Below are 10,064 nucleotides of genomic sequence, written 5' to 3' on the forward strand. Positions count from 1 at the left end.
AAGTAGCTGGAATTACAGGCACCTGCCACCATGCCCAGCTAATTTTCTGTATTATTAATAGAGATGGGGTTTCGCCACGTTGGCCAGGCTGGTCTTGAACTCCTGACCTCAAGTGATCCACCCACCTCAGCCTCCCAAAGTGCTGAGATTACAGGCATGAGCCACTATGCCCGGCCTCCTTCTCTATTCTTAATTGGCAAATCCCAATCACCTCCTCAGCCCCTCTCTCAGAGGAAGCCTGGATCATGCTGCTACTGGGGCTTATCATGTTGTATTAGAGTTAACCAAAATGTGTCTCTCCCCATTCATTCATTCATTCATTCATTCATTCATTCATCCATTCACTCAAACATTTCTGTACTGGGTATCACACAAGCGGTACTCCCAGGACTCTCCATTTGGTGTTTCCCTCCCCATACTGTGAGCTTCTAGAAGTTGTGGTCACGTTTTAGCTGCTGTGTCCCACACACACCCACAAACTTGTGTTGACCCAGCAAATCAGGACCGAGCAACTTCCCCTCACTGGGACATCAATGGGTGCACAGCAGATTGTAAAGGGCTGTTTTTCCACAGAAGGCTGGGCTACCTCGTGGTGCCAGGCAGTCTGGGGAGATCAGATCAACGTAGGTCTTGTGGTTCAGCACGGGCAGCAGCTGGGAAATCATGAGAGCATTCTGGAAGGCTCCATCCTGCAGACTGGCCAACAATGCAACCTTCGCCTGGAGACATGCTGTTCCCAGCTTTGCGCCGGACGTGGGGGAGGTCATGAGTAACTGGTGATGGAGTAGGGAAGAGAGGGAGGAGGATCAGCCAGTGGGGAGGGGCTAGGTGGTCTAGCCCTTGACCACTCCACCCCTCACTGTTCCCCAGGGTGACCATGGCTCCAGGGTCTCCTTCCCACCTGTAATGCCAATGGGGTACTGTAGACATTCCCAAAGTAGCCCTCGGGGGTCTGGGCCTTCAAGATCTTCTCTTGTACTGTCCTGATGGCCATGGTGATCCGTTGCCTCTGATCAGGGTTGAAGTTTGAGCGCTTCAGACAGGCGAATGCCAAGCCTGCCATGGCTGCTGTGTCTTTGGAGGGGAACAGAACATGTGATAAGCTGGAGAGCCAAGAGGAGCCAGGACAGGCAGGGGCTTGAGGGTCAGGCCCTCGTAGCTATGGGCAGCCACAGGAGGGCTTGGAGAAGAGGGGCAACATGGTCAGATCAGCCAAGGGCACCAGTCCAACCTGGTCCGCCCAAGACATTCTTTGTCTGGACTCTGAAAATCCTATGTCTTAGGAAACTGCTCGTTTCTGGGCAAACTGGTTTGGTTGATCACTCTGCAATTTGAGGGCGAGAAGTTAGGGAGAAGGGCTGGAGGAGGAGGCCAAGAGGACTAGACTCTATACCATTTGTTTCCAAATTTGGCTGCACATTGGAATCACTAAGGGAGATTTATTATTTTTATTTTTGATACAGAGTCTTACTCTACTGCCCAGGCTGGAGGGCAGTGGTGCGATCTCGGCTCACTGCAGCCTCCGCCTCCCAGGTTCAAGTGATTCTCCTGCCTCAGCCTCCTAAGTAGCTGGGACTACAGGCACGCGCCACCATGCCCAGCTAACCTTTATATTTTTAGTAGACATGGGGTTTCACCATGTTGTCCAGGTTTGTCTTGAACCCCTGGCCTCAAGAGATCACCTACCAGCTCCAAAGCTGGCTCACAGCTGGAGCATCACCCGTGAGCCCTCGCCAATTCACCCCTAAAGGACTTGGGAAGAAGGAATTCCAAGGAAAGGTGAGGGTGTCCAGGGTATGGAGGTCATCAGTGCAGGCCTAGGGACTGAGGGAGTGCCAGCCTGGCCTCGGCAGGGTCTAACCTACTCACCCACAGAGAAGTGGCTCTGGTGGAGAGGGTGGTCGTGTTCCACAGCATACAGGAGTTTGCCCACCAGGTTGTCATGGACCCGCTTCCGGTGGACACACAGGGCCAGAATGCCAAGGCCGTACTGGTAGTAGCTAGTGTGGGGGTGGCCCTTGTGATTGTGACCTGGGAAGGAAAAAAACCGAGGGGTTGCCTCTCTGCCCCCACCCAGGAGCCAGCCCCACCAGCACATGGGACCCCTGGTCCACATTTTCCAACACACTCCTCTGGGTCACTGGATCCTTCATTCCTTCATGGCCTCAGCCCATACTTGCTGAGGTCCCACTGTGCTTGGAGGCACTGTGCTTGGAGGAAGCAGTAGACCCATGGCAAACGGAAGCTGTGCAGTTTGGGCCTCGACCACAGCAATTGCTCATGAGACTGCAATTGTAACGGGAATGCGGACCAAGGCCCATGGACCCAGCCACCCAAATACCACCCACATAGCAATGGTATTTGGGTGGCTGGGAAGTCAGGGCAAGATTCTCCAAGGAGGTGAGTGCTGGAGACGGCTGGGTATGGGTAGAGGCAGAACCAAGGGTACAGCAGGAGTGAACTGCATGAGGGGGAGCCAGTCCAGATGGAGGGAACCTGTATGAAGAAACTGGCTCATGAATTGAGAGATGAAGGAGCCAGTGTGGCTGGAGCCCACAGAGGGCAGGTACGTGTGGGAGGCAGAGAATGGGTGGGCACAGCCCGGGGAGGAGGTAAGGGCAGACAGGCTGGGCCCTGGAGCAGTGAGGGGGCCCCTGCAGGGTTTAAGCAGTGCCAGCAAGATCAGGTTTATACTGAAAAAGCTGGCTCTGGCTCTTGTGTGCTGGGTCAAGTCAGGACGGGAGAGCTAGTAGAGACAGACTAAGGCATAAGTCATAAGCAGACTGTCCAGTTGTCCTGAAGGTGGATAATCAAGTCAATCTTGGTGGCTTTCCAATACAAGACTTGCCAATAGGCTAGGCATGGTGGCTCATGCCTGTAATCCCAGCACTTTGGGAAGCTGAGGCAGGTGAATCACCTGAGGTCAGGTGTTCGAGACCAGCCTGACCAACATGGAGAAACCCCATCTCTACTAAAAATATAAAATGAGCCAGGCATGGCAGCACATGCCTGTAGTCCTAGCTACTCAGGAGGCTGAAGCAGGAGAATCTCTTGAACCCAGGGGGCAGAGGTTGTGGTGAGCCGAGATTGCACCATTGTACTCTGGCCTGGGCAACAAGAGTGAAACTCCGTCTCAAAAAAAGAAAGAAAGAAAGAAAAGACTTGTCCGTAGAGTGTGTGCAGAGCAGGAAAGGCTGGAGGATCAAGGATGGCTCTGGGGACAGGTTCGAGCCTCTACGTGGACAGTGAGATAGGCAGAATGGAGGGCGCCGAAGAGGCCTGGGGAGAAAACCCAGAGTTCTGATTCTCGCTAAAGAATGGCATCTCATGAGCCCTCCAGGCTGCTCCCCAACCCCGCCGATGGTGTCCACTCACCAATGGCCCTGTTCTCATCCTCCAGGAAACGCTTGAGCTGTGAGATCAACCTGTCCCCCTTGCGGCCCCTGGCAAACTCACAGTTGGCTCTGAGAGCAAGCAAGTAGAGGGACAGCCGACCCATGGAAGGCTTAGCCTGGCAGTCGCCGTCATTCTCGCTGAAGGCAGACCTAGGACAAGGCCAGTTAATGCCTTTGTGAGAAAGTGCCACCCCGGTAAGCCTGGCTTGGAGCACCCCCCGTACCAGCATCACAAAGTGGAAAAAGTCTTAACAGTGGGAAGCTCTGAGAGAATCAATGGAAGTAGGTGTGTTGGCTATGTTGTGAGGCATATGCCACAAATATCTAATAAAGATGAACGATGAGACTCACGGATAAACTCCGAGGACACCTGCATCCAAATCATCTGTGCCCCCCCCACTATTTTGCCATACTTCACCCACAGTCCCCCTCCTTTCTTTTTATTTTACTTATTTTTATATTGTTTATTTTCTTTGAGACTGAGTTTCACTCTTGTTGCCCAGGCTGGAGTTCAGTGGTGCAATCTCAGCTCACTGCAACCTCCACCTCCTGGGTTCAAGCGATTCTCCTGCCTCAGCCTCCCAAGTAGCTGGGACTGCAGGCACATGCCCCTATTCTCAGCTAATTTTTTTTATTTTTAGTAGAGACAGGGTTTCACCATGTTGGCCAGGCTGGTCTAGAACACCTAATCTCAGGTGATCCACCCGCCCTGGCTTCCCAAAGTGCTGGGATTACAGGTGCGAACCACCGTGCCGGCTTAGGGCCTCCATTCTATAGATGGAGAAAATTTTGCCTAAGGTCTGCCAACAATGCGGTGATAGGCCCAGACTAGAACCTAGGTTTCCTGTCTCTTAGCATGTGGAGCAAGACATGGAAAAAGGAGAGTGTGGCAATACCCTGGGAGGCACTGCTGGTAATCAAGCTTGAGGCTGCGCAGGTAGAGCTTCTCCTTGGTCCCACCCTGCACGCTGGAGAGGCGCAGCCCCACATAGACGCTGGGATTCAGGTGCTCCCGGGAAAGCCGGTCCATCCAAGGCAAGAGGCGCTGGCCCAACTTCTCTACCAGCTGGATGTCCACTTCTGGTATTTCTTAGGAAATAAAATGGTGCAAGTGAGGTCGCGTGGTGTCTCACGCCTATAATCCCAGCACTTTGGGAGGCCAAGGTGGGTGGATCACCTGAGGTCAGGAGTTCAAGACCAGCCTGACCAACATGGAGAAACCCTGTTTCTACTAAAAATATAAAATTAGCTGGGCATGGTGGTACATGCCTGTAATCCCAGCTACTCAGGAGACTAAGGCAGGAGAATCGCTTGAACCTGAGAGGCGGAGGTTGCGGTGAGCAGAGATTGCGTCATTGCACTCCAGCCTGGGCAACAAGAGCCAAACTCCGTCTCAAAAAAAAAAAAAAAAAAATGAAGTGCTTTGATAGTACCAGGGCCTTCCCCAGGGAATACATGTGCTCACTCCCACCTCTACCCAGCACACACCAACTTCCAGGGAGAAATGCACACACTGAAAGGCAGTGGGAGGGGGAAAGCAGGGAAGCAGGTATTCCAAAAGAGCAGTTGGAGCGCGCCAGCGAGAGAGGTGTTGGGCTGAAGGTAGAGGATGCTATTGCCAGGCCACCACTCTGCCCATCAGGGGCGACAGTGAGAGTGGATGCCAAGCTTCGGGGTGTGCCAGGCACCATGCCCAATCTCACTTGGTCCTCATACCAGTCCTGTGACATAGATACTGTCATCATGGCTTTGCACAAAAGAGGAAACAGAAGTTCAAAGTTGTGTCATGTCTTACACGAGGCTGCAGAGCCAAGGATGCAAAGATGGACAGAAGTGCAAAGCCCCTGCTCTCTGGTGCCCGGCTGAATGTGTGTGCCGCCCGTTTACAAAAACATCAGCCCACAGGCAGAACATGTTACACACGGAATTTTTACTTTTATTTATTTATTTATTTTATTATTATTTTTTTTAAAGACAGGGTTTCACCATATTGGTCAGGCTGGTCTCGAACTCCTGACCTCAGGTGATCTGCCTGCCTCAGCCTCCCAAAGTGCTGGGATTACAGGCGTGAGCCACCGTGCCCGGCTCCACCCTGAATTTTTAAACACTGCAGACTGCCAGCTGGTGGGTTGAGGTTGCCTGGTAAACTTCCTCTACGCAGATCTCAAAATAATGCTTTTCCTGCCATCTCCGTTTAAGCGAAGAAGACCTGAGACTATGAGATGAGCTCTTAGAAAACAGTCACAGCTTGCAGCCATTTACCTGTTGCTGTGGGATTTATTTGAAGCTGTGAAACCAAAATACTCCAATACCCTGGAAGTAGAAGCCTTAGGGATAGTTCCAAGGGACCTGAACTCAGCAGATGGCAGCTTAGAGTAGTTTGCCTTGGAGGCACCTTGAACTTTCTGTCCCCGTTTACTGCCTCCCAGTTGCTGGTGGGATCCAGCTGCCTGATGGTGGCCTCCACTGTGCCATATCCCAGGGGACTAAGAAAAGGAGCTGCTACAAGACACCTCCTGAGCCTCCTGGTGCGAGGACCAGAGCTCCTAGAACATAGCTCCATCTCTGTGGGTTTGGGTCCCACCACCTTGTATCGGTTTTCCTGACAGTCCCAGATATCTGCTGCTGTTTCATCCACTAGCATGAAATCCTGCATAATCCTCTGCTGTGTGTGCCCAGGCCAGAGCACATGGCTGGTTTCTCACCAGCTGTGAATGGACAGAGACTAGGGGGTTGCTTTTTTCCCTTTCCCTCACTCAGGGCCATTTTTGGTATCTGTCTCCATGTCTCTGTCTCTCTCCCTCAATCTCTCTAAGGCTCTCTGGGTCTGTCTCAGTCCTCCTCCCTTTTCCTGAAACTTGGGAGTTCCCTGACCTCACCCTGGGCTCTCACCTCCAGCACGATGAGTCAGCACAGGGTTAGAAACTGAAAGTCCAGGACCTGGCTGTAAAGGGAGATCGACAACGACAGAGCAGCCTCCTTAGAAGGAGGGGGCCAGGCAGATTCACCCAGGGTGATAAAAGCAGCCTTGGGTGAGCTCTCCCCCTACCAGCTCAGCCCTGCCAACTAAAGGCTGATTGCTGTTGACATTCACAAGCACAGGGGCTGGGTGGAGTGATTCACACCTATAATCCCAGCACTTTGGGAGGCCAAGGTGGGAGGATCGCTTGATCCTAGAAGTTTAAGACCAACCCCGGGCAATATAGTGAGACCTCGCCTCTATAAGAATATAAAAAGAAGAGGAAGAAGGAGGAAGAGGAGGAGGAGAAGGAAGAAGAGGAAGAAGAAGAGGAGGAGGAGAAGGAGGGGGAGGAGGAGGGGGAGTAGGAGGGGGAGGAGAGAGAAGAAGAAAAAGAAGCACAGGAGCCCACTTTGCATCAGCATTTGTGCAGCAATCCCTGTCAATTTCACAACATACATACAGAGCTTTAAGCTGGGAAAGCAGGTGTCACGGGATCCTCCCTTGTACTACACCAAGGAGGAAGGCAGGGGAGCACTCTTAGCCCATTTTACAGATAAAGGAATGAAGCTGGGTATGATTAAATGACTCAGCACAGATATTTGCACCCCCAACCCCAGTTCGAGCTTCCCCAGACCCCAAGGGACAGGGGCTCCTGTGGGGTCAGGCTAATGGACTAACTGTCCAAGGCTGAGGACCAGGTCAGCCAGGTCTGCGGGAGGGAAAGATCTCTGAACCCAGATCTCCCCTGGGGACTGTCCAAACAAGAACCAAGAGCTGGGGTTCCCGGGCCTAGACCTGAGGAGTCTGACTGCATTTATGGAACACAGATGAGAGGCTTGGAGTTCTGGTTGGGCGTGGTGGCTCACACCTTAATCCCAGCATTTTGGGAGGCTGAGGCAAGAGTATCACTTGAGCCCAGGAGTTTGAGACCAGCCCAGGCAACATGGCAAAACCCTGTCTCTACAAAAAATACAAAAATCAGCCGGGCACGGTGGCGTGCACATGTAGCCCCCAGCTACTCAGGAGGCTGAGGTGGGGAGGATCACTTGAACCCGGGGCCGGGGAGGTTGCAGTGAGCCAAGATTGTGCCACTGCACTCTAGCCTGGGCAACAGAGTGACACCCTGTCTCCAAAAAAAACAAAACAAAACAAAAAAAAAAAGAAAATGAGACTTAATATTCTAAAAACTAAGTTCAGCAAAGCTCTGGTAACGCTGACGCACCCCGAGCGGGTCACTCAGCCCCTCCGACTCCTGACTTCTTCACTTGACACCTGGACACGACTGCACCTGCCTCTCAAAATTTCCCCAGGGTCACAAGAGACCACGGTGGTGAAAGTGTATTGCTGAGCATAATCCTAGGTGCAGAGGAGGGGGAAAGAGACGTGGGCAGCCCCGAGTCCGGAAGCCTTTCTTCTGCCTCCTGTCTGACCCCACCCAGTGCATGAGCTGCCCTGAACCTCCAAGCTCAGACTCACAGACAGGTCCCAGGAGGTAGGTGAACCTTCAAGCTCAGACTCACAGACAGGTCCCAGGTGGCAGGTGCTCCAAGAGACCCCTTGGAGCACAGAGTTGGAGCAGGCAGGGTCTCCAAATGTTCATTTCCTGCTGCCTAGAATGCGTGCCCCCCCACTCCTTTCCTGCCAGCTCCTTTTCTTCCTTCGAGTCTCAGCTCCCATATGCACTCCTGGTCCTCAGAAAGCCTTCCCCGTGCCCAGCTATTTTTTAAATTTTTGTAGAGATGCGGAGTCTCCCTATGTTGCCCAGGCTGATCTCGAACTGTTGAGCTCAAGCGATCCTCCTGCCTCAGCCTTCCAAAACACTGGGATTTCAGGCGGGAGCACCTAGCCATTGATTTCTTTTGCCTGCCTCCTTTCCCTAGAACACAAGCTCTAGAATGGCAGGGATTAGACCTGTCTCACGCTTTGCACATTCCGCAAAGGCTAACACTGGGCCCGACTCAGAAAAGGCTCAGTAACTATGTGCTGAATGAATGTGTGAACGAATGACTGAATTAACGGAGGAGCTCCTGAGCTCCTGTCTGGTGAGGAGTCATAGACTCAATCGTAATACGATGTGTTAAATGCTCAGGTCCAGCTAAGCCCAAACTGCTATGGGAGCCTAGAGGGGAAGATAAGTTCCCCCATCCTATGCCCGAGCCACCCTCCTGAGGACCCAGGAGGAAAGAGCACAGGAGAGAGGCGAGTTACTCACCACAGATGTCAGTGAGGGCCCCCAGGACCCCCAGAAGGAAGAGGAAGGCCCCAAGGTGCCTCATGGCAGCTGCAGGTGGGTGAGTCTCTCCTGACCACAGCCGGTCACTCTCCTAGAGAGGTAGGTTCCTGTCACTGATTAATCCTCCACTCTCACAATGCGCTGCTCAGTCAGCAGAGAGAAAGGGGAAAAGGTCTGTTGTGGCAACGAAGAGAAGGCCAAAGAACAGAGGAAGGAAGGGCAGAGCAGCCTTCCTGGAGGCAGGCGACAAAGGGAGGAGGAGGACCCGTGGGACCATGTGAGACATACTGAGGCCATCCACGTTCCTGCTTAAAGAGCCCCGGACCAGCGCAGAGGGGCTGACGTCTGGAGACTGACGTCTACCCAAGCCTGTCCGACCTTGCCTGGCTGCTCTCCCCTTCGCTGTTCCAGTGGTGGAACGACAGGACCGGGTGCCCACCTGATACTCCTTACAGAAGGAGCCCCTGGTAAGTGCCCGCCTAGCCCGGGACTAGGAGTAGAACGGGGAGGTGCAGCTGTGGCGGTCACGTGAGCAGCATTGCTGGCGTCAGCTGTTCTTCAGCACCGCCTCCTGCCCCGGTTGGGGAGCCCCTGGTCCCCAACCAGCGGGCCGCTTTTCTCAACCAATCCGAGAGAGCTAGGAGCCTCCTGGAGAGGACAAAACAAATTAAACAATGGGATTAAGGGCGGGCGCGGTGGTTCACGACTACAATCCTAGCACTTTGGGAGGCTGAGGCAGGCAGATCACTTGGGCCCAGGAGTTCAGATCAGTCTGGAAAACCCCGTCTCTCCCAAAAAATAAAATAAAAAATAAAAAATTAGCTGGGCGTGGTGGCGTGTGCCAGTAGCCCCAGCTACTTGGGGGGCTGAGGCAGAAGGATTGCTTGAACCCCGTGGTGGAGGCTGCAGTGAGCCGAGATCACACCACTGCACTCCAGCTTGAGTGACAAAGTGAGACCCTATCTCAAAAAAATAAAATAATGGGACTGAATCAATTGAGACACAAAGCTACGGAAAGCAGGGCTACTTGCCAGAACTAAGAAAGCAACCTCAAAAAAAAATCTCTGCAAACAGGAAAGAGAACAAAAGATTCCTCACCTGCCAAGCCCCACAGGAAAATCAATGTATATGAGTTAACTAGTGGCAGCTGTGTGACCTTAGCCAGGTCACTTAACCTCTCTGAGATTAAATAGTTCTTCCCGTCTGAGATGCAAGGGTTAGGCAAGATCATTCTAACAGCTCCCGTTCAGCATAATTTGTGAAGACATTATGACTTTAAAACACTCTAATCATTTCCATGTGCAATCTGCATTGCATATTTTATGGCAAATTGCCAAGGTTCGCTCCTTTAAGATATCTGTTTTGAGCCTGACATCACCAGCCAAGCTCTTGACATATATACATCCAGCAACGTGCGTCTGTTTACGGAAGTACTCGAAAATTTTAAATGATAGGTTGTCCGGTCAGAAAGGCA

At 52.5% G+C, this 10,064-nt stretch overlaps 1 protein-coding gene across 4 annotated transcripts in view; it reads right to left on the reverse strand.

Moving 5' to 3' along the window:
• Positions 1–9,104, reverse strand: part of TCN2 (transcobalamin 2) — an 18,577-nt gene extending 9,473 nt beyond the window's left edge. For 2 of the 4 annotated variants that reach the window (XM_017499586.2, XM_017499585.2), the window contains exons 1-6: positions 8,570–9,104; positions 4,292–4,484; positions 3,376–3,545; positions 1,870–2,031; positions 902–1,074; positions 587–773 (exon numbers count right to left, since the gene is read on the reverse strand). In XM_017499586.2, coding sequence (XP_017355075.1) covers positions 587–773; positions 902–1,074; positions 1,870–2,031; positions 3,376–3,545; positions 4,292–4,484; positions 8,570–8,633 — 949 coding nt within the window. In that variant the 5' untranslated portion in view covers positions 8,634–9,104. The remainder of the gene's footprint in view (positions 1–586; positions 774–901; positions 1,075–1,869; positions 2,032–3,375; positions 3,546–4,291; positions 4,485–8,569) is intronic. The other 2 variants (XM_037728199.1, XM_017499587.2) reach the window with 2 other exon arrangements.
• Positions 9,105–10,064: the final 960 nt, after the last annotated feature.

The sequence above is a fragment of the Cebus imitator genome, unplaced genomic scaffold (assembly GCF_001604975.1).
Source record: "Cebus imitator isolate Cc_AM_T3 unplaced genomic scaffold, Cebus_imitator-1.0 Scaffold258, whole genome shotgun sequence".
In the NCBI taxonomy this organism is placed as follows: domain Eukaryota; kingdom Metazoa; phylum Chordata; class Mammalia; order Primates; family Cebidae; genus Cebus; species Cebus imitator.